The 26,560-nt window shown below is 48.9% G+C and overlaps 1 protein-coding gene across 4 annotated transcripts in view; it reads left to right on the forward strand.

Moving 5' to 3' along the window:
• Window positions 1-26,560, forward strand: part of si:dkey-191g9.5 (rap1 GTPase-GDP dissociation stimulator 1) — a 95,694-nt gene that overhangs the window by 68,392 nt on the left and 742 nt on the right. For 3 of the 4 annotated variants that reach the window (XM_035399549.1, XM_035399551.1, XM_035399550.1), the window contains exons 2-13: window positions 6,930-7,034; window positions 12,195-12,317; window positions 12,841-12,966; window positions 13,328-13,456; window positions 14,063-14,188; window positions 15,629-15,772; window positions 19,858-19,989; window positions 21,210-21,344; window positions 22,045-22,170; window positions 24,227-24,366; window positions 25,500-25,626; window positions 26,485-26,560. The exon at window positions 26,485-26,560 is cut by the window's right edge and continues 53 nt beyond it. In XM_035399549.1, the coding sequence (XP_035255440.1) occupies window positions 6,930-7,034; window positions 12,195-12,317; window positions 12,841-12,966; window positions 13,328-13,456; window positions 14,063-14,188; window positions 15,629-15,772; window positions 19,858-19,989; window positions 21,210-21,344; window positions 22,045-22,170; window positions 24,227-24,366; window positions 25,500-25,626; window positions 26,485-26,560 (1,489 nt within the window). Of the gene's footprint in view, window positions 1-3,172; window positions 3,455-6,929; window positions 7,035-12,194; window positions 12,318-12,840; window positions 12,967-13,327; window positions 13,457-14,062; window positions 14,189-15,628; window positions 15,773-19,857; window positions 19,990-21,209; window positions 21,345-22,044; window positions 22,171-24,226; window positions 24,367-25,499; window positions 25,627-26,484 lie in introns of those variants that run through there. The other variant, XM_035399548.1, reaches the window with a different exon arrangement.

Below are 26,560 nucleotides of genomic sequence, written 5' to 3' on the forward strand. Positions count from 1 at the left end.
GTGTGCAAGAAACCATCCCAGACACCGTTACACTGCCACCACTGCCCTGCACTGTTCACACAAGGCAGGCTGGATCCATAGCCTGTAGCAGCAGAAATCAAGACTTCTCAGATCAGGTGGCCATTTTTCCAGTTTTCACACTTTTTAAGTGAAAAGTGTGGCCTATTTAAAAAAAAAATCATTCATAAAATGTTTGCTCAGTTAAGCCCTTTTAATTTATTTCATTCATTTTCTATAACGTGACTGCTATGAAGAATGCTTCGACAAAAGACACTGGTTCATCTGCCATTGTATAATTCAGACTATTATTCATGTATATTATTCAAAATGTCTGGCAGTATTACCATCAAATGTATAAATGTCCTTGCCAGCTACACATTCAACGTATTTTTTTCAGTGTCTTGAAATTTTTGAACAGAACAGTGATTTTTTTTTGTTGTTGTTGCCATTTTCTCCCCAATTTAGTCGTTATACCAATTCCCTGTGTGTATCACAGTCCTGGTCGATGCGCTATCCTCATGCCAGCCTCCGATACATGTGGAGTTGCCAGCCGCTTCTTTTCACCTGACAGCGAGGAGTTTCACTGGGCGAGCATAACGCATGCTGAGGTTCACGCTATCTCCCCCAGATCCCACTGTCCCCAGAACAGTGATTTTTTGAAGTAACAGAACAGAGCGCTTTTCTGAAGAACACTCGACTCTCGTGTGTCTAGTGCGGTGGGAACTTCTTAAGGTTCATTATGACTGAAAAATCTCTCACTTTTGATTTCTGCACCAACACTGTGCTTCCTATAAAGAGCGGTCATACCAGTCATGCAGACATTTTTTAAATTATGCCTTATTTTACAGTTACGAAATATGCTGGCCCTCTCACTTCCTTTTTAAATGCTTTATCATGATTGGATAATGACGGATGGAAGAGACGGGAGGGAAAACAGTCTTTGAGAGAAGTTTGTGTGAACCTTTTCTGCCAGAGAACCTTTCACAAACCTTTTTTGTTTTTGTACTGTGTACAGTGTCTCCACAATGCCGTCAAATGAACTCCACTAACCCACGTATTTACAAATTGCTGAAGTTCACTTATTGTTTCTTGTTTAAATATGAATTTCTGATTCATTGTAAAGACTGTTCTTCTGTTATTAGCCTTCCTCTTTGGCTCCTGTAGTAGACCCCACTGAACGAGGGAGTGTATGGATGTGTAATTCTGAATATACTTATTCAATACATATTTAATGCATCTACTTTAGTAGTAATCTGGTTACATCTTCAGTGTGGCCTCCTCTATGGGTCAGTAGTCATTCCCAGATCTACTTGTTGCGATTTCATCTGAAAACTTCCTCCAAAACGAGAACGGTCGGGCTACAAAAGCACATATATTAAGTTTGCAATACACGCTGTGTTCATGCCCAACTTACTTTTTGTGTTGCCTCTTTTGTCCCTGTATTACTTTCACCACATTTTTGTGTCAAAGTTACCACTTCTGTGTTACAAACAAACAAATTTATGTGTTGCATAGGGAGACTTTTAAACACAGACCGTCCTGAAAGTAACACAATATGTGTCGTTGTCCTTAACTAGATATTGTTTTACGATAATTGTCGTAGGTTTTGGTGTTTACGCTTGTCTCTGCCGTGTGTGCGGTTGTCTCTGATCTCCTTCCGGTTTGTCACCACACTGACAAATAGGGTTTTGAGGATTTTTACTGCCACCTAGTGGCTAGAAACATGACTGCAGTTAACGGCCATCCTTGATTTGCAGTTGTCTCATCTCATTGAGCAGAAAGGCCTATTTGAAGATAAGATTGATGCATAGATTTGACACAAAGTTCAAATTAAACATCCCTTAGTGCTGTAGGGAGAAAACACAAATAGCAGTAAAATAGGGATCTTTATTAAGTCAAGGGGAGCCAACTGCGAAATACCGAAATAATAATGTCATATCAAATAATAATTTTGCAATAATGAACATTCATAATTTCATAATAGCCTAACAGAAATACATATTTAATATGCCCTCATTAACTTCGGTAAATTAAAACATTTACTGGGTATAAACATCTTCTTTCCTTTGGGAAAAGCCAACTGTGTATATTTTGGATTATTAAACTGGTACATCAGATTACTATACATTTTTACGTGCATTTAAAATCGCAGTCATCTTAATGTAATTGTAGTTTTTGTAACTCAAGGCAGCTGCTCTCTTTATCTCTTGGGGATTGCTACATGAATTAATTCTACATCAGAGCCTTCTTTTCTCTTAGTATGCGAAGCACACCAGGGGATATATTGAACAATGAGTTACACACACATTTCTTTTTATTGGATGCACTTTCAGAAAGGAGTTGTCTATTACAACACATTTAAAGCAAAAATATTTGACGGATTGAATTACTTGAACATCCCATCCGAAACCCCATATCCAAAACTGCTCATAGGGAGGCGTTTGATGTCTTTGTCATTATACAAGCGCTTAATTTCAATTTCACCTGCTATACATCCAACCATGATACTATACACTTAATGCTTTCTACACAGGGCATAAATGCATTCCTAGTTAAAACCTGGTTGCAAAAAAAAATAAAAAAAAATAATGCTCTTTAAAACAGCCATTGTCATACTGTTAAATGGCCATGTTGTGAGTAAAACCACTTGACCCTTAATATTAATATAATATTAAATATAAAAAGTGAGCATGGGTCCCCTATACGCCTGTCAAATGTATATCATGTTTCAGCTCAGAAAGAGGTACTATCCTAACCAGGCCCTGGGCAGGTGAATGATACTCTCTGTCACCCTTTCACCATTTAGCTTCTCACCGGGGGGTGCGCTACAGCCACGGATTCTTCAAGAGGCTAATTGTTGACTGAAGAGCTTTGGGGAGATTTAGGATTTAGGAGTGTATTAGTGTGAGAGGGAGAGAGACAGTGTTGAGAAGAAAGTGCCAGAGAGGAGGGGGTGGGGTGTGGGGTGGGAGTGGAGGGGGGGGGGGGGTGGTGGTGGGAGTGTGGAAAAGAGGGAGGGGGTGAAACAGGGTGACTGAGAGACAGAGAGAGTGAGAGAGCGAGAGAGCAGGAGAGAGAGAGCCAGAGGAAGAGAGAGGGAGGGAGAGAGAGAGGGAGGGAGGGAGAGAGAGAGAGCAGGAGAGAGAGAGCCAGAGGGAAAGAGAGAGAGAGGGAGGGAGGGAGGAAGAGAGAGAGAGGGAGGGAGAGAGAGGGAGAGGGAAAGAGAGAGAGAGAGCAGAGTCCGAGTACAGGAGGAGACACCGGCGGTGCAGCTCATGGGAGCAGATCTGGGAGTAGGAGCAAGCCTGGCCTGAAGGTTGCTCATTGCTTTTGCTCAGACACACACACGCACACACACACACACACACACACACACACACGCACCTTCTCACACACACACACACACACACGCACACAGGGAGAGCCTGCAGTCTACAGCCGGCTGCAGTAATGGGTGAGTGGCAAAACATTTCTCCATCTTACTGTGTCCTTTCTCGCGTTTGGCCAGTGCTGGCAGGGGAGGCGGGGGCTGGGGGGAGAGGGAGTGATTGTTAAAACATTGTCCTGCTGTGTCTGCGGGTGAAATACTGGGCACATCGTAGGATAAAATATCCACTCGCGTTCAGCCTGAAGCCAGGAGGACCCACAGGGAGGCAGGGCTGTCAGAGCAGGTTTTCCTCCATAAAGGTCACATTTAAGTGTCTTGTGGGGGATGTGAGGCGTAGCCCCCGGGGGGGGGGGGGGGGGGGGGCGGAGAGCGTCGCCGGGCAGTGCTGAGCGCCCGAGATTCGCTCGCACTCTCGGTGGGGCGAAAGTGACGAGGGGCGCAGCGTTCGTCGCCGGGAACAGGCAGGGGGGAACCGTCCGAAAAGAAGAAAAAAAAAAAAAAAAAACTCGCCATCGGCGCTTCGAGCTTCGACGGCAAGGTGCTGGCGGTCTTTCCCTCCTCGTCTGAATGGCGGGATCGCGCTTACGCGCATCGAGCCCCCCGCTCCTGAAGTGACTGCGCAGACCCCGCGGAGACTGGGGTACGAGAGGGCAATCCCAAAGCGCTGACAACGTGCGGGGAGCTCTGAATAATAGCCCCCCGATGTGACTGCTTTTACAGCGCTTACTGGGGATTAACTGAGCGATTATTCTGCGCTCTGTGTGTGTGTGTGTGTGTGTGTGTGTGTCTCCTCAGTGACTGTGACGTGACTGCACAATAGCTGAGATCAGTGTGCACGCACAAGGGTTTTCCGCAACCCGGCACCGTTTGCCTGTTTTTTGTTGCGATGCTCCTGTGAACTTGAGGGCATTTCTAATCGTTTAGGCAAAGTCACAGCGGTAGCAATGCGGGAACTCTCCTCTGGGAAGAGGGAGAAATCTGCAGGTTATTTTGATCCGTGGGGGTTTTTTTTTTTTTTTAAACACTACCTGCAGCGTGGTTGAAAACAGCCTTCCCACTCGCTGCTTTAACAGTAGGAAACGCTTTCATCTCACATTGGGCGCCATTCATTTCCAATGAAAGCCGAGACCTTAGCATCATAGCTCCTCTGGTTCTGCATCGGCTCAAAGAAGGATACACATATATTTGTACATATTATATATAACATATACAAATTTATACATACAGTATATATTCGTATCCAATTGACTGGATTTACAACGTGTTAATCAATGTTACTTCGGAAGAAGAAATCCTTCACCTATCTCCTCTGCAATCAGACTCAATCTCAGTCCTTTCTCTTAAATCTTCTCTTACTCTTCTGCTCCAGCCTTTTTTCTTATTTTGAAGTACAAGCACCACGACCCATTGATTGCGAGACCAAGATAATATCTGAGGTGTGATTTATGCCAGCGTTTGTTGTAGTTAATCAATTGCCCTGACATCTTCAAGGTCATCACTTTAATTTGTCAAAGTTTGCCAGGGCCCTGTTCTGACAGCAATGGGCGAGAGCTGCCGGAGTTCTCAGGGCAGCAGTGTAGAATGATGGGTAAGGAACTGGGCTTGTAACCTAAAGGTCACAGATTGGATTCCCGGGTAGGACACTAGCCTTGAGCAAGGTACTTAACCTGCATTGCTTCAGTATATACCCGACTGTATAAATGGATATGCAATGTAAATGCTGTGTTAAACATTTTGTAAGTCGCTCTGGATAAGAGCGCCTGCTAAATGCCTGTGGTGTAATGAGTTGGGTCTGGTTGTCAGTATACAGCATTCAATTGACTTGTGATCAATGTTCCTGTTCCAAGTTCCAGTTGCTGAACTTCGATTGGATTGGTTGTTTTGGGCAGATGAAGCAACACTTGTGCTTTTTTCGCTGCATACACCAGCAGGGTGCAGGAGGACACCCATGTTGTAAAGGATGTCACACCTGCAGTGAAATATAGTGAAGTATCTTTAATGTCATGGGTTTGTTTTGCATTCACTAGCCCCTTGGTCTCTTCTTAGGATACATGGAACCGTAGACACTGGCAAGGACAAAAAATTGCATTGGTGTAAAATAATATAATTTCGCAATTTTACATCTCCACAGAATTTCTGTTTTATATACTGTATATGTTCATTCGCCAGAGTCCACAGGGGATATAACGATACAGTCCATATTAACACAGTAGTCTTACACAAACTGGAGCTGAAACACTTCCCCCACGCACACACACACACACGCACACACACACACACACACACACCTACACTGTACAGTGAAGATGCATGACCTCTCCCACAAACAACGGCACAATCACCCTACGCACAGCCAATCACCTCCCACACACAAAGAAACCGGCCTTTAGCGTGTGATTGGTGTAGAAAAACGGGACAGCAGAGATGCTTCAGTACAGAACACAGTGACTGAGAAATGGTGAATTAGAAGCTTGAATCCTCTAGCATGACATGTAAGTGCTCCTGGGAGGCTCACGTTTCCTGCTATCGACACTAACATGCTGTGTTCTGTGGTCTGTTATATAGTCAGAATTAGTTAATGCCCCATTGAATGGGAAAACACACAGAGATGTAATTTATTTTTACTTGGTACTGGAGGAGCTCAGACTGTTAAATGGGTGAGTTAGAGACAGATGGCATGTATGATAATGAGATTCAAATGGTCATAAGCAATTCAAATTCACACACACATTCATACGCGTACCCACAAACACACGCACACACACACACACACACGCGCGATTCCCTCTTGTCAATGTGATGGGATGAGACAGGGTTGTGCACAAGACTGTCAAATCTGGCATTTGTTACTGACGCCCTGATTGGTCGGCTGTCAGGCAGTCTGCTGATGCTTGGAGTGGGGGGGTTCAGCAAAGTGGAAAACCATATTTCTATCTGCCTACATACTCTTACTGAGCATGCTCAATTCAGCTGCTTGAATGATAAAACAGTTACAGCAATGGTACTGAACTGTTATCCATGATGTATGTCCTGTAAATGTGCATGGTTAATGGACTAATTGGACTGGGGGGCATGCGGTATTTAGCCTGACACCCTTGGGTAAGTGGTTTCATTCGGCTAGAGCAGTGTGGTGCGATTCAGCAGTATTGAAGTACGCATTCTTTTGGTTCAATGCATAGCTGAGGTCCTGATTCCTTTGAACCACATTGTTATTACTATTAATATTAATAATAATAATAATAATAATAATAATAATAATAATAATAATAATAATAATAATAACGCGTTAAAGTCAGTCAATAAAAGTAATGAATTGAATATCAATTCCTGATTTAAAATCCTTCTAAAGCAGCACGGGCATTTTTCAATTTGTGAATGGAATTTCGATTCATTTCCTGAACTGTCTGAACTCAAACAGACGTGGGCCTGCCTCTGGGGCGTGTCGCCGTGGAGACGCTGGGCGGTCGCCTGAGCGAGCCTCTGGGGCGTGTCGCCGTGGAGACGCTGGGCGGTCGCCTGAGCGAGCCTCTGTGTGTTTCAGACTCTCTCAGCGACGCTCTGAAGGCCATCTCCGTGAGCACGGAGCTCATCGACGAGGAGCTGAGTCCCCACCTGGACACGCTGCTGGCCGCCCTGCTGGAGAAGAGTGAGTCCTCACAATGCCTCATCGCCTGTTCACACACACACACACACATACACACACACACACGCTGGAGAAGAGTGAGTCCTCTCAATGCCTCATCGCCTGTTCACACACACACACACACACACACGCTGGAGAAGAGTGAGTCCTCACAATGCCTCATTAGCCTGTTTACACACACACACACACACACACACACACGCTGGAGAAGAGTGAGTCCTCACAATGCCTCATCGCCTGTTCACACACACACACACACACACACACACACGCTTGAGAAGAGTGAGTCCTCACAATGCCTCATCGCCTGTTCACACACGCACACACACACACACGCACACGCGCACACACACGCCGGAGAACAGTGAGTCTTCACAATGCCTCATCGCCTGTTCACACACACACACGTTGGAGAAGAGTGAGTCCTCACAATGCCTCATTAGCCTGTGTACACACACACACACACGCACACACGCTGGAGAAGAGTGAGTCCTCACAATGCCTCATCGCCTGTTCACACACACACACACGCATACACACATAAATACACACACACACACACACGCTGGAGAAGAGTGAGTCCTCACAATGCCTCATCGCCTGTTCACACACACACACACGCACACACACATAAATACACACACACACACACACGCTGGAGAAGAGTGAGTCCTCACAATGCCTCATCGCCTGTTCACACACACACACACACACACACACGCTGGAGAAGAGTGAGTCCTCACAATGCCTCATCGCCTGTTCACACACACACACACACATGAATACATACACACACACACACACTGGAGAAGAATGAGTCCTCACAATGCCTCATCGCCTGTTTACACACACACACACACACACACACACACAAACACACCTGACACACACACACACACACACACACACACACCTGACACACACACACACACACACACACACACACACACACCTGACACACACACACACACACATACACACACACACTCACACACACTCACACACACACACACTCACACCTGACACACACACACCTGACACACACACACACACACACACACACACACACACACACACACACCTGACACACTGGCAACGTGCTGCAGAGCGTGGGTCTGCTCTGCCGCCAAAGGCTGGGCTCAGTTCCATTTTAAATCTCATGAAGCGAGGAATTAATAATGAAATCATGAGGATGGAACTGCATTTTAATGGGATATTCTGAGTTGGAATTGAATTTGTGGAATTGAGTCCAACCCTGACTACCCCATTGGCTGGCCACATGCTCACTCAACACTGGGTGTACATCGGTTACGTGCAGCTCTACAGCATGGCAGAAACAGCTTGGGCTGAGCGCACAGATTATGAAAAAAGACTGCAGTCTGAGACATTTGAATATGGCAGCATATTGTGCACTTAAGCACACACTGGTGATGGTACAGTGAGTGGGCGAGCTGGGGGTTGGGGTGGACTTCTGTGTCTAATCGCTGACTAATAGACCAATCAAAAGGCTTTCCCCCTTAGGGGTGGTTTTAGTAAGGATGGTACAAACTTGCAGCAGTGATGCAAAATATCACATCCCTGCCCGTTTTACATTTAACACTGTGTAAGAGGAGATCAGAAGTTTTGCTAGAGGGATTTGGCTGGTGTCCTATTTCCACCAAATCTCAGCTTTGGAAATTGGCCGGTATGCTGTTCTTGAAGATTGTCATTGAAAAAGGAGAAGCACTGTTTGGAAAGTCAACGTATAAAAAAAAATGCATTTTCTCGTGAGATCCCTGTTATCACTGGTTTGTTCGTAAATTTCGGTTCAGGTTTATAGCCAAGAAATGAGAAGACTATTTATAGACTATTTGTATATGGTTACTCTAACATAACTCCAATCGATAAAGCATTCAGATGTTTAAAACTGGCACATTTGAAACATCTGCTATTTGTTCCGCGAACCCTGATAACAGCCTCTGTGTCAGCAAAGTTTACACTTGCTTTCTCCCGGTATAAATTAATGGACGCAGTCAGTGGAGCCACAATTATTACCAACCTTAACAGATTGCATCAATTGGCTCATATCTCATATTTTACAATCTGGCCCCACATTTGTTTTTGGTGGTTATATACTTGGAACTCCTCAGATTATATTGGCCGCACATTAAAACAAATATGCAAAAACAACAGCTGCCACATTTCACCACCCTGAAATGGTGGACTTCCACAGCGTCGATGCTGATTCTCACAATTCTACAGGCAGCGCAACCTCTACAGCTCTTATAGCAGCCGCGAGGTACCGATAAATCTTTTTTTGTTGGTCTCCCCCAACACCACCACACGCACACCTGGAGGAAGGAACAGGCACGGAACCTTCCGGAAATACCGCTTAAAAAAAAAACACAGCACGTCAAGAGATCTTGGCCCATGTCTTGGGACAGCCGCAGGTCGTCTGAGCAATCGGTCTGGCTGGGGTGCTGAGGTTTTTCAGCCCTGCCATCGCCCTGTGGCGGCGGGGCGAAGGATCATGGGAGACGTAGTTTTAACATTCGGAATCAGCGCACTGGGGCCCAGGGGACCCCGCCCCCCCTGCTGTACCTATGAATCATTAACCACCTGAATTAATTAAACGGGGTCGCTCGGGGTGCCATCTGCGAGCTGTCGGTTAGGGCCCAGGGGGCTGCTGGGTGCGTTTTGATTGGCTGAGACGGGAGAGCCTGTGGCGACAGCGGTAACGGAAGCCGCTAAGGCGGGCAGGGCCCAGGCCAGCCTGGTGGTGCCCCAGTGGATTGGGAGCACTGAGATGGTAATCCGCATTAACCGCACTTCTGCCTCCAGGTACTCAGTGCCTGAGTGACAGGTCAGATTAGCCTCTCTCTCTCTCTCTCTCTCTCTCTCTCTCACACACACACTCTCTCTCTCTCTCTCTCTGCTGCAGCCTTAAGCCTTCACGTGTGTGTGCATGTGTCTGTGCGTACGTGCGTGTGGGTGTACGTATGCGAGTGTGTGTGTGTGTGTGTGTGTGTGTGTACGGGATTGTGTTTGGAAGGACCAGGGTAGGATTTTGCCCAAAAGAAAGTGTGTGTGTGTGCCAGCGCGTATGCCGTGCCAAATTAATCGCGTTCTGGCTGCAGCAACCGCATCGATCTGCGAGACTGCGACCCACGGGCCGTAGGAACATTATTCAAGCCAAGATGAATATTTTAAGACATCGCTTACCACTTATTCTGTCACAAAGGTACATTTCACAAAGGGCGTTGCGTGTGATGCGAGCGATTCAAAATGGAGGGTTTAAAAGAAATATATTTTTATGCCACGTCATCAAAATGGATGACTTAAAAATAGATAGAGTCGAAGAGGGACCCCTTAAACGATAAGTTTGCTTTCAGACGGGCTTCATTTTTGGTGTGTCAATTAGTTCTCTTCTCTACGCCACGGACGGCTTTACGCTCCCGTCAAATTGCTGCAGGCGGCTAAAATTGCCCGCCTCGAGGAGGGAGGAGGGCGTTACCATAGCAGCGCGGCCTGCGTTGACAGCCCCTGCACTGCCTCCCGTGACATTTGTGCCAGGAGCGCATCCCATAATAACAGTGCTCCTTTTGGAGTTGGCGCACCGCTTGCCGTGGCGTTTTCCCTCAACGTTAGCGGCCCGCGGCGGTGCTTCCCGCTGAGCGTTTCCTGTTCTGCAGAAAAGGCCCTCCGGGGGGCGGGGGTGGGGGGGGGCGGGGGGCGGGGGAGGTGGTCCGGGGGGGGGGGCCGGGGGGTGCGTTTGCCCTTTCACTCTCGGAATGGTGGGACCGCCGGTGTGCCGTCCCAAAATAGCGAAAAAAAAGCCTCTCCTGTCCCTGGACCCAGCTGAGAGAGAGAGGAGAGAGAGAAAGACTGAGAGAGAGGGAGAGAGAGAAAGACTGAGAGAGAGGGAGAGAGAGAAAGACTGAGAGAGAGGGAGAGAGAGAGAGAGAGAGAGAGAGAGCCAGGCCCTCCACAGATAAGAATGCTTTATTTCCAATGTTTGATGAAGTGGCAAATCACATCAGCAGCAGAAAGAAAGAAAGACGGAAGGATGAGAGCCAACAGGGCTGTTGGTTAGGATATCTTTCACACACACACACACACACACACACACACACACACACACACACACACACACTGTCTGTACATAACAAAAATTATCCAGCGAAAACTTCCTAGACATCTGTATGGCTGTGCTGTGTGTCTGTGCTCAGGGGGTGTAATGTATGGCCGTGCTGTGTGTCTGTGCTGTGGTCTGTGCTGGGGGTGTAATGTATGGCTGTGCTGTGTGTCTGTGCTCAGGGTGTAATGTATGGTCGTGCTGTGTGTCTGTGCTGGGGGTGTAATGTATGGCCGTGCTGTGTGTCTGTGCTGTGGTCTGTGCTGGGGGTGTAATGTATGCCTGTGCTGTGTGTCTGTGCTGGGGGTGTAATGTATGGCCGTGCTGTGTGTCTGTGCTGTGTGTCTGTGCTGGGGGTGTAATGTATGGCCGTGCTGTGTGTCTGTGCTGCGGGTGTAATGTATGTCTGTGCTGTGTGTCTGTGCTGGGGGTGTAATGTATGGCCGTGCTGTGTGTCTGTGCTGTGTGTCTGTGCTGGGGGTGTAATGTATGTCTGTGCTGTGTGTCTGTGCTGCGGGTGTAATGTATGTCTGTGCTGTGTGTCTGTGCTGGGGGTGTAATGTATGGCCGTGCTGTGTGTCTGTGCTGCGGGTGTAATGTATGTCTGTGCTGTGTGTCTGTGCTGGGGGTGTAATGTATGGCCGTGCTGTGTGTCTGTGCTGTGTGTCTGTGCTGGGGGTGTAATGTATGGCCGTGCTGTGTGTCTGTGCTGTGTGTCTGTGCTGCGGGTGTAATGTATGTCTGTGCTGTGTGTCTGTGCTGGGGGTGTAATGTATGTCTGTGCTGTGTGTCTGTGCTGGGGGTGTAATGTATGGCCGTGCTGTGTGTCTGTGCTGTGTGTCTGTGCTGGGGGTGTAATGTATGGCCGTGCTGTGTGTCTGTGCTGTGTGTCTGTGCTGCGGGTGTAATGTATGTCTGTGCTGTGGTCTGTGCTGGGGGTGTAATGTATGCCTGTGCTGTGTGTCTGTGCTGCGGGTGTAATGTATGTCTGTGCTGTGTGTCTGTGCTGGGGGTGTAATGTATGTCTGTGCTGTGTGTCTGTTCCCCAGAGGAAGGTGTGGCAGGGCAGGTGGCGGCCAGCGGGATCCTGCCCACCTTGGCCGGCGCCCTGCGGAAGAACGGCCCCCTGACGGCCACGGCGGCGCTGGTGGTCGCTGAGGTGGCCCGGGACGGTAAGGCCAGCGGCGGCCTGCGCACCTGCCTGTCTGTGTGCGTCTTACCTGGGCCCCTGTGTGTCTGTGTGCGTCTTACCTGGGCCCCCGAGTCCAGATCTGACTGTGGGCCAAGGTCTGTAGCGTGTAGAAAAATTATGCAGGTCTGACTTGGCTAAGAAACAATTATTTGAAAAAAAATCCCTCCATTACCCCCTTGCTGATTGTGAGTCCTGAATGACCCTGCCTCGGTGAAAGTGACTGCTGATTGGTGGCCCCTTGTTGATGGCGAGCACTGATTGGTGCTCACTTAGTAATGGTGAGTCCTCACTGGTTCCCTTTTGGTGATGGTGAGCGCTGACTGGTGGCCCCTTGTTCATGGTGAACAGTGATTGGTACCTCCATTGTGATGATGAATCCTGATTGGTCACCCCTTGATTATGGTGAGCACTGATTGGTCCCCCCTTTGGTGATAGCGAGTGCTGATTGGTGGCCCCTCGTTGACGATGAGCGCTGATTGGTGGCTGCGTGCTGTCGTTCACAGCTTCGGTGAGGGAGCGCTGCATCGAGGCCGGGCTGGTGACCGCCCTGCTGCCGATGCTGAACAGCTCCGACCAGGACCTGCTGCTCCACACGGGCCGCGCCATTGGACGCATCTGCTTCGAGAACAGTAGGTCGTCCCGAAGAGACCAGCCTCTGCCATGACACTACATTACATTACATTACATTACAGGCATTTAGCAGACGCTCCTATCCAGAGTGACTTACCGTACACAACTTTTACATTCACATCGCATCCGTTTATACAGCCGGATATATACTGAAGCAATGCAGGTGAAGTACCACGCTCAAGGGTACAACGGCAGTGTCCTACCCAGGAATCAAACCTATGACCTTTCAGTTACAAGCCCAGTTCCTTACCCACTATGCTACACTGCCGCCCCACTGCTCTTCCTCTGGCCCCCTCTCTCCCCCTCTCTCTCACCAGAGACATGCTTGACCTGAGTTCTCTCTCTCTCTCTGTCCCCCAGGCGCTCAGCAGGACCTGCTGGTTCAGAAAGGGGTCATCCCCCGGTTGGTGACCATCATGGACCAGCATCCCGAGAACGACCCCCTGGTCAACGTGTGCCTGCTGGCCCTCTGCAACCTGGCCGACATGGGTGAGCGAGGGGAGGAGAGCCCCGTGGCCTCGGGGCGGGGGTCCCCAATCTTACCCAGAGATCTTACACACCTGATTCCACCAATCAAACGCCAGGGTCTTTGCTGAGGACCTGGATGAGTGGAAGCAGGTGTGTAAACTGCTTGGTTGGAATGAAAGCTTGCACCCACACCGGCCCTTTCTGGATAAGATTGAGCACCCCTGCCTCATGGTAAAGTGGGCTCAAGGTACCTACACTGAGGCAAGCACACAGGTCACTACCATACAGTAACGTACTTGCAGGTATATTTTTGTTCTTTAAGGAACACATTTCACAGATGTACCTGAAAGCACAATAATGTTCTATTTGGGTGCTAATAAGCTTCTGGTCTTTAACAAGCAAAGGAAGGTACAAATGAATTATGTACAGCTGGCTAAAGGGTACCTCCCCAGTGACAAGTGTTTGCGCCTTTTTGGGCACTTCATTGTACTTTATCTCTGAGAGTGTTCCTTCATTGCGTAGATTGTAATGTCTGCTTGGTGCCCGATTAGCCGGGTGCCCAAGGAGCGATGGGGTGTGTCTGTGAGTGACTGACTGACGCCGCCCCCCCCCCCCCCCCGTTCGTAGATTCGGCACGGGAGGCCCTGGCTGAAGTGGGCGTGGCAGAGGCCCTGACCGCGCAGCTGCGCCGGGCCCCGGACGCCGAGCGCCGGCACATCATCCTGGAGGTGCTGGGATCCCTGGGAGAGAGCGGTGAGAAAGAGGGCGGGGTCATGGGGGAGAGAGCGGTGAGAGAGGAGGCGGGGTCATAGGGAGTGAGTGGTGGGGGGGCGGGGTCATGGGGAGTGAGTGGTGGGGGGGGCGGGGTCATGGGGAGTGAGTGGTGAGAGAGAGAGCGGAGTCATAGGGAGAGAGGGGTGAGAACGGGGGGCGGAGTCATGGGGAGTGAGTGGTGGGGGGGCGGGGTCATGGGGAGTGAGTGGTGGGGGGGCGGGGTCATGGGGAGTGAGTGGTGGGGGGGCGGGGTCATGGGGGAGAGCGGTGAGAGAGAGGGCGGGGTCATAGGGAGAGAGGGGTGAGAACGGGGGGCGGAGTCATAGGGAGAGAGGGGTGAGAGAGGGGGCGGGGTCATAGGGGGAGAGCGGTGAGACAGAGGGGCGGAGTCATGGGGGGAGAGCGGTGAGAACTGGGGGCGGGGTCATAGGGAGAGAGTGGTGGGAGAGGGGGGCGGAGTCATGGGGGGAGAGTGGTGATAACTGGGGGCGGGGTCATAGGGAGAGAGTGGTGGAAGAGGGGGGCGGAGTCATGGGGGGAGAGCGGTGAGAACGGGGGCGGAGTCATGGGGGAGAGTGGTGGGAGAGGGGGGCAGAGTCATAGGGACAGTCTGGGATTATTGGTGGAATATTAATGGAGGTTCATTTTACGTCACTGGTAAGCTAATTATCATTGTGTTCCAACAGCTTATGCAATTAAAGGCTTGGATGACGCCCACCTGAGCTCTATATATACTGTGAAGTTGTGGGTCTGGGTAGTCTTTGACCAGTGAAATGTAGGCTGGAGTCAAAGAGCATGAACCTGAGGTTATTTTACATGAAAGCTTATTGCAAGTGCAGGATTGTGGGGTTTTTGCTCTGTGTTTATTTTTCACCTTAAACATATGACAGGCAAATGGTTTAAATGCACAGGCTTTCCCCCCAGGGTGGAAATGTGGAATAGAGGTTGAGTAAAGGTTCTCCACTGCTAATGACGGGCTGCAGGTCTGATTCCCAGGAGAGGTTCTACCATTGTCCCCTTGAGTAACGTACTTTATGTTACAATTATTTCTTAAAAATATGTATCATCAGATGTGCATCAGGAAACATGCATCAAATGTAAGAAAATAAAAAAGCCACATCAGAAAGCTGTGAATGTTCCCCTGGATACGAGTGTCTCACAGACAAAGCGGTGTGTGTCCTTACCGCAGAGAGAGAGAGAGAGTGCAGAAAAGGAGAGGTGTGGAAATGCCCTGCGCCACGATTGGCCGAGTGTCAGAGAGCGAGAAATCTGGGCACTGAAACAGCGCGGCTGGGGAGGAAGGCGGAAACCTTCATCTTTTCGCCTCTTCCTCCACAAATCAGAATGCGTGTTGTGACAGTGGCAGTGACAGGTGCCCCCCCCCCCCCCCCCCCCCCCCCCACCCCCCCGTGCTTTCAGACGTGCTGAAGCTGCAGTTTGTGGACTCGGGGGTCCCCCAGGCGCTGTCGGAGATGATTCGAGGACTCCAGGGGGGGTCCGACCCCCACGACCTCTGCAGCATCAAGATCGCGTCCAATCTGATCGTGTCCCTGCTGCTGGGGGGTGAGTCACTTCAGCCTACAGGGCTTACGTAAGCCCCCCCCCCCACCCCTCTCTTCCTCCTCTTCCTCCTCATATTTCTTCTTCTACTCCTCCTCTCTCCCCCTCCCCCACACCCTCCTCCTCCCCTATCTCTTCTTCTCCTCCTCCTCCTCCTCTCTCCCCCTCCTCCACCTCTCCTCCCCCTCCCCCTCCTCCTCTTCCTCTCCTTCCTCCTCGCCCACCACTTCATCCTCCTCATTTTTCTCCTTCTCCTCCTCTCCCGCCTCCCCTCCCCCTCCTCCTCCTCCTCCTCTCCGTCCTCTCCTTCCCCCTCACCCTCCAATTCATCTTCCTCTTTTTTCTCCTTCTCTCGCCCCCCCCCCCCTTCCTTTCCTGTCATTGTCAGCCTGTATCTCCACCAGACGAAGCCGCAGTGGATGCCAACCCAGCGCTCTCATTATAACATGCTTCGGCAGGCTTCTTCTTTCTACGGTGTGAGATGACTGTGGCTCACATTTTTCAGTCTACTCCGTCAACACTGTCAGGCTACCGTCTAGATCAGGGGTTCATTAACTAATAATAGTCTTCAATCAAGGCCTTGATAAGCAGAATCAGGTTGTGTTAGTGCTGGGCTATAACAAAAGCCTACACCCACACTGGCCCTTTTTGGATATGATTGGGCACCCCTGGTCTAGATTATGGCTGTCAAACCCAAACCTTGTTCCTGGAGACATACAGTCCTGTAGGTTTTCATTTCAACCCTAATTTTCACACACATGATTATACCAATTAGCAGCTCAAAGAGATCTCTAGCTGTTGAATGAGGTGTGCTTTGTTGGAGTGAAAACCTGCAGGACGGTAGATCTCCAGGAACAGGGTTTGGCAGTCCTGTCCTAGATGAGAGATACTGAGCTGATGGTCCTGCGAGTCACAGTGTCTGCAGGTATTTGCTCAAACCATCATCTACACCACCTGATTTCACTAATTACTTTACCTCCTTGGTTCAGGAAGTAAGCTCATTAGTGAAATCATGGGGATCAGCAAACGTAGGTCCTGCCAAACTTGGTCCTGAGGACACATTGTATGTGCTGCTGGGTTTTGTTTCAATGAATCTCTTCGCCATTAAGGTTGTTGAAAACAGATGCTCAAGTTCCACTTCCTGAAACTTAATTTAACACAGGTTAGGCTTGGTGCCATTTGCTTCGTCCTTAAACTTTTCATTTCTGCAGCCTGGTTTATTTTCCGTGATCAGCTGTACTCTCTTTTAGCAATTAGGACCGAACTGATTTCACCCACCCGTCCATACCTGAATCAATTAAAAGTTTAATCTCTTTATGCAGGGATCATTTTTCATATCACACATTACAGAGAATGAATTTCTTAGTTGATCCAACTGATCGAATGTCCTGGGATGTGAATATCAAAGAGTTATTCTTCATCGTGTGCAAAGCCATTTTCAGATAGATTATGGCCGTCATTGACATAGTCTAATTAAGTGTCTAATTGCAGTTTACTACAATTCAGAGGTTGCAGTAATGGTTGGGATGGTGCCACCGCACACCATGAGTTCCCCAGGGGCTGAGTTTGGGAACCATGGCAGAAGATTGGGAGCGTACTCGACTTATTAAGGAGTCAAATAAGTACACTTTGAGGAGGGAGCACTTTGTCTTCTGTATCATCTTGTTCAGGCACCGTAGATCTGTTCCATACTTTGTCAAATCACACACCTGAACATCTCACGTTTTGTCTATCTTTACACACTCTCTCTGCCTCATCCCTCTTTTTTAAAATCAGTGTTTTTTTTTTGCTCTTGATTCCCGATTTGGAATCCCCAAAGGCAGTCGGGGACACGTCTCATTCCTAAAAATCGTACCCCATCAATCTGGAAGTAGTGCCCAGTCAAAAACGCATGGAGCCACCTGCTTCTTTTTCCACCCTGTAATCCGCCACCTGAGCTGCTCAGCCACAGCACACCTGGCCCAGCTACTGCAGGTACACTGCAGGTGTCCAGGGGAGTCTATACAGATGGGGATCCTCACAGAAACACAATATACTGCAATACATTAATGCCGTGGACTTCTACTGACAACACAACCATTCCTACGTTAATTTAGTAGATGGTCCTATCCTGAGCAACATACAATGAAGGAGCACAGCATGCATCAACCAGAGGTATAAAACTAACTAGCACCAGACCAGCAAGTGAATGTAGAAGTGGTGGCAGTGTAGTATAGTGGGTAAGGAGTTGGTCTTGTAACCTAAAGGTTGCAGGTTCGATTCCCCATTAGGACACTGTCATTGTACCCTTGAGAAAGGTACTTAACCTGCATTGCTTCAGTATATATATCCAGCAGTACAACTGGATGCAATGTAAATGCTATGTAAAAGTTGTAGTGTAGTCTGGATAAGTGCGTCTGCTAAATGCCTATAACGTAATGTAATGGAAGATAAATAAAGCAGTAAATATTTCTGCTCACCTATGGCCGAAATACTTGAGCAATATACCATGTTAACATAATAATAATAATACGCCATTCACTTGGTCCTTCCTAGCTGGAATCTCAGACACACTCAGCCTCTCTTGTCTTGGTTTGAGTCTTCATTCAGACGAACTGCCGGGCCTACTTAAGTAGCACCGCTGACGGCTAATTGAAGGATGCAGCTGTGAAGACCAAACGCCACTGCGACAGAGCCTAAAGTATGGCGGCCATGGAAACACAGCCAGCCAATTCGCAAAGCAGTAAAACCGAAACGGCACTAATCGCATCCAAAACAAAGAATAACACAACTGCACAATAACGAAGTAACACAAATCATAACACAAATACTCATAATGTATTTAAAATTTTTAAAAAATGCTAATTACTTTAGCAAAGGTACTAAATCAACACTACGCTGGCTACAAAGAATATTTACTACATTTAATATTATAATACTGTGTGTCAATTTGTACAAAAAAAATTTAGAACTAAAATATTTTAAAATACATTTATATGTTGCAATATCTCAGTCAGTGTGCAATCAGTGTGCAATCATTTTTTGGTCTGTCACGACCCAGGCCAACAGCCTGGCCGAACGGAAGGCGCACACCGACGCATTTAAAAAGCCAGCACAAATTTATTTTAAAATAACTGAAATTTACAAAAAATGACAAAAGTTGGGTGTGAAAGTTAGTATCATCAGCAGTGCAGGTGCGTGGATGCGTGAAAAGTATGATGACGCAGTGCTGTATGGAGTAAACTCCGAAAAGAATTGACAAAACATTGGGGAAGAGAGCGCTCTCCTCAAGCTGGAGGCAGACGCATCTTAACGTCTCTGGGAACACTGGGTACGGGTGCTCCCAAAATTGCCAACGACCCTCTGCTCTGCCCACCAGTCAACCGTGAAGAAACACGGGAACAGGCAGTACTGGCTGACAGATCAGAGAGCCATCACAGGCTGTATGTTGTGAAGTGTTCCAGCAGTTCGACAATGTATTTTATTTCACAATATTTTCAGCGTGTTTCGTTCCATCAGGCGAATCCCCGGTTCAGTAAAATCCTCTTTCCATGGATGATCCATGGTGCCATGACCCACAGTACATTAACCCTCCCTTTATATTTACGAAATGAGTATTGTACCTTATCGAACCTGCGTTTTGCAGTTGTGCAAATAACCATGATACGCACTTTTGTACGTCACTTTGGATAAAAGCCTCTGGTAAATAAATGTAATGTAATGTTACATTACATTACATTACAGGCATTTAGCAGACGCTCTTATCCAGAGCGACTTACACAACTTTTACATGGCATTTTACATTGTATCCATTTATACAGCTGGATATATACAGAAGCAATTTCGGTTAAGTACCTTGCTCAAAGGGTACAACGGCAGTGTCCTACCCAGGAATCGAACCTGCGACCTTTCAGTTACAAGCCCAGTTCCTTACCCACTGTGCTACACTCCGTCCATGTAATGTAATGTTATATAACTGACACCCAGTCTCTCCTAGCTCAAACGGCCTCTCAGGTCCTCCTTTCAGCCCTTGAAGTCTCCAATCTGCTGTGCTGTCTCTACCCAGAATGCCCTGCCTTTATGTCTCCTCTGTCCCCCCTGCGTCACAGATGAGTCCATGCAGAAGTGCTTTGGGGAGGGGACGGGGACAGTGTACCAGGACGTCCTGTCCTGGCTGAAGTCCCCCAACGCGCAGCTGCAGCTGTCCGGGGCGCTGGCCATCGCCAACTTCGCGAGGAACGGTAAGCGCGGCGACGTTCCCGGAAGTGGCGCGAGGACGTTTCGGGGGAAACGCTGTCGGAGCGCTGGTGTGTGTGCGCGGGACGGCCCCCTCCCGAGCAGGCGGTGAGGCGCAGATCCCCGGCACCGAGGCGGGGAAACGAGAAAGGGGGGGGGCGGACACTCGAACGGGGAGGACCGGCGAGGGGAACCGCCGCCGTCACATGATCAGCAGCGCGCGTATTCACAGGGCAAGACCGAGCAGCACAGACACTGCTATGCAGCCGCAGAGCACACTGTGCTGTTTCACTGCATGCCTACTGAGTCTCCATATCCATGCACATTTCTCTGTCTGCAGCAGAGCACACTGTGCTGTTTCACTGCATGCCTGATGAGACAATATCCATACACTATACTCCAAGCAGCTGGCCTCGCTAATTCCTCTGTGAAATCTCAGTAACAAAAGCTGTACTGTACGTCCTGAGTGATGCAAAATAAATCTCAGTTCCCACATCCGTAATTTAGTTTGTGCCGCTGTGATGCCCCCGAGTGATTTATCACACTTAATCTGCGAGCAGTTGTTCTGTATAAGGCTGTTAAGTTCCAGTATATTTTTATTATTATTCAAATCTGAGATCACAAGGGAGGGGTTGCTGATGTGTCCCTGTTGTTTATGTATGCTCATGAAGTCACGTGACCACGTTTACCCGACATATTTTTTAATGGCTGAGGTCACTGCTCATGGGTTAAGTTTAATAAATCATTGGGAATATTGCTAGCACACTACTTCTTTTTTATGATTCAAGATATGTGCATTTGCTTCAATGTACCACCCCCCCCAGAGCTTAAATCCATAGCTGAGCCAAATGCCCCTGACTGCCCCTGACTGCTCTTCTGTCCCTCTGTGCCTTCAGGCAGTAACTGCCCCTGACTGCTCTTCTGTCCCTCTGTGCCTTCAGGCACTAACTGCCCCTGACTGCCCCCCTGTCCCCCTGACTCTCTGACAGCAACATCCCCTGACTGCCCCCCTGAATTCTCAGACAGTAACTGCCCCTGACTGCTCTTCTGTCCCCCTTTGCCTTCAGACAGTAATTGCCCCTGACTGCCCCCCTGCGCTCTCTGATATTAACTGCCCCTGACTACCCCTCTGACCCCGTGTTCTCTGACACTAACTGCCCCTGACTACCGTTCTGACCCCGTGTTCTTTGACACTAACTGCCCCTCTGCCCCCCTGCGTTCTCAGACAGTAACTGCGTGAGGATGCTGGAGCTGGGCGTGGTCTCGCACATCCTGGACCTGCTGGAGCGTCACGTGATCGATGGGGACGTGTCGGTCCAGCACGCCGGACTGAGCGCGCTCAGAAACCTCGCCATCCCAGGTACGAAGGGAGAGGCGGGGTCAGACCACACAGCAGACCTCGCGGGAGCCAGTAGGGTTTGGGGTCAAATCCAAGAAATGAAGTAACATTAAAATACATAAACTGGAAAATGGCCATAATATTGTGTGTGAGGATTTTTCGATTGGTAAATTGAACTTCGGTTCATTTTCGGGACTGGCTGAAATGGAATTGACGGTTGGCCCCACCTCTTTTGTGAACGGCGATGCTGGCCCTGTTGAAATGTGAACAGGAGCCCATGGAATCCACACTGGGAGAAAACGCTGATCTCTCTGGTGTACTGCAGTGAACAATCACCATAGAGCCATCATAGAGTGTAAGCTCTATGGTACTAAATCAGGTGTCTGTAGTCCTAGTCCAGGAGAGCCACAGAATTTTGTTGTTACTCCACTCCTAACCAGTTAGAGCAGCTGATTACTCCATTAGCTGACTTCACCTGGTTACGTTTGTCAGAATTAGGTACTAATTTTTTATGTGAAAACACGAAACCGACCAAGCTCGTGGCTCTCCAGGACCAGGGTTGCAGACTCCTGTGCTAGAGATAGCTGGCTAGCTGTCCTGTATCCCTGCAGCACTGAAACCCAGACACCCCCCTCCCCCTCCCCCTCCCTTCCCCCCCCCCCCCCCCCCCCCCCCGTCCCTCCTCCACACTCTCTCTCCCCGTCTCCCCTGCCTCACTCAGCTACGAACAAGGTGCGGATGCTGGAGGACGGGGTGGCGCGGAGGATCAGGAACCTCCTGCAGTCGGACATGCCCCCCGTGCAGTTCAAGCTCCTGGGCACGCTGCGCATGATGGTGGACGGCCAGGGTAAGACGGACATGAGGCGCCTGCGTCTCCTTCACTGCCACTCAAACCAATCCAAAGCGTTTGGACATCGGGACGCTTTGGACGCTTTTTATCCAAAGCGTTTTACAATTGATGCCTCTCATTCGCCAGAGCAGTTAGGGGTTAGGGGTTAGGTGTCTTGCTCAAGGAAACTTCGACACGCCCAGGGCGGGGTTTGAACCAGCAACCCTACAACTGCCAGACAATCGGTCTCACCTCCTGAGCTATGTCGCCCCCACATCAAATGAAGATTTTTACTGAACCCGACATAGATCTGATTGTATGATTATTTTCAGTGTATTCCATTCCATCAGATAAAATTTTATCCTAAATTTTGAATTCCTTATGCCATAATATAAAAATGTATATACATAATACAAAATAATGCAAAAAAAAATGCATTATGCCAATCAAGTAATGTACGCATTCATGTGTGGCACATATTGGCTGCAAAAAACATATTAAAGATATTACACTGCAAAATATGACCAGTGTAAGATTGCAAATTACAGCAGGTTTCAGAAGAGAGGTGTCTTCCCTTGTCTTCCTGAGCAGAAAGGAATACTGAGCACGGAAAGATTCCGCAACTAAGCTTTCATTTGTGCCGTGTGAGCTTCTTAATTCCTCTCCTTCTGACATTCTAATTTCGAATCGCGCCCCCAAAACATAGCATTACGCTCGAGGCAGGCAAAACTTGCCACCGTTGTGTCTCGAGCCCTTTCGCGCACCAGACAATTATATAACGTCATAGCAGAGGCTTATTGTCGCCCTGCCAGATTAAATACAGGGTGCTCCTCGTCGGTAACCACCCATTACAGCGGTGAAATACCCTCTCTGAGGGAACCACCTCTGTGAGCCTCCCACACTCCTCCCTTTGGACCTTCCCTCCTTTTTTCTCTTCCTTTTCATCTCTCTGTCACTCAGGCGTGGTGGGTGCCTTGTCGCGGGGGGACCTTGTTGCTATATCGAGGAGAGCCTGTAATTCCCGAGTTTCTCTCTCAGACCCACATTCAATGTGTATGCATTTAAAATTCAAGTGCAATTTTACTTTACAGGAGCTTGGCTATGACACACATAGGAATTTCCCAAAGTGTACGCAAGTTGTGTCGCTCTGGATAAGAGCGTCTGCTAAATGCCTGTAATGTAATATTACAATACTCTGAGTGTGTACGCAATGTCTTACACACTGTGCTGAAGAAGACACGCGGCTGCAGCATACACACACTGTACACACACACACACACACACACACACACACTGTACACACACACGCACACACACTGTACGCACACACACACACACTGTACACACACACATACACTGTCCACACGCACGCACACACACACTGTCCACAAACACACACATACACACACACACACACTGTACACACACACACACACATACACTGTCCACACGCACGCACACACACACTGTCCACACACACACACATACACACACAGACACACACACACACTGTCCACACACACACACACACACACACACACACACATACACACACACTGCGGAAGAAGACACGCGGCTGCAGCAAAGCCTCCCTCTGCAGTCTCCCTCCTCTCCACTGGGATGTGCAGCGGTTTGGGATTATATCGCTATCTCTGTCTCTCACTGCCTTTCAATCTCTTCTCTCCTGCCTCTCCATCACTTTCATCTCTCACCCACCTTATCACTCCCCTCTTTCCCTCACTTCCCTGCCTGCTCCCCCTCTCCCTCCCCTCCTCTCTCTTTCTCCCTCTCTCTCCTTTTTCTTTCATGTTCTCTCCCTTGTTCTTTCTTTTTATCTCTCTCCCCTGCTCTCTCCCTCCATCACCCCCTCTCTCTGTGTCTCTTTCTCTATACCCCATCTGTCCCTCTCTTCTCTCTTTTTCTTTCTCTCTCTCCCTCACTACACCTCTCTGTCCCCCCTCTCTATCTCTCTCGCCACCCACCCTCTCTCTCTCTCTCTCTACCCCTTCCTCTCTCTCTCCCCCTCTCCCCCTCTCTTTCTCTCTCTCTCTACCCCTCTCTGCCCCCCCCCCAGAGGACGCAGCCACAGTGCTGGGTAAGGACGAGGTGCTGCTGGCGAGGGTAATAGAGTGGTGTGAGGCTCGGGATCACGCTGGAGTCAGAGGGGAGGCCAACCGCCTCCTGGCCGCTCTCATCAGACACAGCCGAGCCCCGGTGAGACCTGCACACACACACACACACACACACACACACACACACGCACACACACGCACACACACACACACACACACCGTACACACACACACACACACACACACACACACACGCACACACACACACACGCACACACACACACCGTACACACACACACACACACACACACACACACGCACACACACACACACACACACGCACACACACGCACACACACACACACACACACCGTACACACACACACACACACACACACACACACACACACGCACACACACACACCGTACACACACACACACACACACGCACACACACACACACACACACACACGCACACACACGCACACACACACACACACTGCACACACACACACGCACACACACGCACACACACGCACACACACACGCACACACACACACACGCACACACACGCGCACACACACACGCACGCGCGCACACACACGCACGCACACACACACGCACGCGCGCACACACACACACGCGCACGCACGCACGCACACTGTACACACACACATACTGTAGACACACACACACACATACACATGCACACACGCGCACACACACACGCACACACACACACTGTTCACACACACACACACACACACACTGCACACACACACATACTATACACACACACACGCACGCACACTGTACACACACACACACACATACTGTAGACACAAAACACGCACACACACATACACACGCACACACACACACACGCATGCACACATACACACACATGCAGATACACACACACACACACACATACACACATGCACACAGATACACACACAATAGATTACAGAACATATGAAGTTTGCAACAGCAGCATGAAATATGACTTCTGAGACACAAGTCAGTACACCAGTGATATAATTCAGCATATCTTAAACAGTAAAAGAAGGGGAAAGTTTGCAAGACACTGGACACGAAAAGAAAAAGATACTTCTTAACTGATAAAAAATAAAACCACAATATAATAAGGCAAAAAAAACCAAAGCATTCTTCATACAGACCTATGAGACGTATGAGGGACGTGTGAATAAAAGCAGCTGTGATTGGTTGAAGCGGATGTCGCTTCCTGACGTCCCCTGTGACTTGCTGACAGGAAGTGATCAACGCCGTTACCGAAGCAGATGGAGTGAGACATCTTATCGCCATGGCAACAAGCGAGCACGTCATCATGCAGAACGAAGCTCTGGTCGCCCTGGCGATTGCCTCTGCGATTGACATCGGTGAGTGCTCATTTCCTTTCTCACAGCTCCCAGACAGACAGCCTCATATCCTTTGGACAACGTCAGCACCTGAACCAAGGATACAGCTTTAACGTTACTGTTTTCTATTGTTTTCTGTTAAGGGCAAACTGGTCACGCCAAATAAAACTTTAAACCTTGCTTACAAAATCCTGCTCGTGACATGGAACATAATAATATGTTTTAAAATAGCCATTAGTCTGACATTACATTACATTACATTACAGGCATTAGGCAGACGCTCTTATCCAGAGCGACGTACAACAAAATACGTTATGTGCCTTCTTGCCCTGGAGTAGGCTGATTCACACCAAAACAAAACATTCTCCCAAAATATCAGCCCAAAAAGGTAGATAGATAGATAGATAGATAGATCCAGTGCCTGCTGAGTGAGGCTTTCAACCAATCACGCTGTGGTGAGCAGAGTCTTTTGATTGGTTCAAAGAAGCTGGTGACTGACAGCACATGCTAGCCCCAACCATAGGGATCTCAGGTGTCCAATCACAACCAAAATCCACAACCGAACCAACCATCTTTTCTCGCTTTGTGTTACACACAGGTGTGAAAGGCACTACAGAGCTATTATTGGGGTGATTTGCTTTACCTAGCTTATTGTAGTCCTTTTAGTCGTGTCTGTTTGCACATGCTCAGTGTGTGTGTCTGTTTGCACATGCTCAGTGTGTATGTGTCTGTTTGCACATGTTCAGTGTGTGTGTCTGTTTGCACATGCTCAGTGTATGTGTGTGTCTGTTTGCACATGCTCAGTGTGTGTGTCTGTTTGCACATGCTCAGTGTATGTGTGTGTCTGTTTGCACATGCTCAGTGTGTTCCGCCCTGCAGAGTCCATGCAGGAGCCCTTCCGGGAGGCGGACCTCCTGCCCATGCTGCAGAAGATGCTGGACGACCCCGTGGGGGC

Source organism: Anguilla anguilla, chromosome 18 (assembly GCF_013347855.1).
Source record: "Anguilla anguilla isolate fAngAng1 chromosome 18, fAngAng1.pri, whole genome shotgun sequence".
Lineage (NCBI taxonomy): Eukaryota > Metazoa > Chordata > Actinopteri > Anguilliformes > Anguillidae > Anguilla > Anguilla anguilla.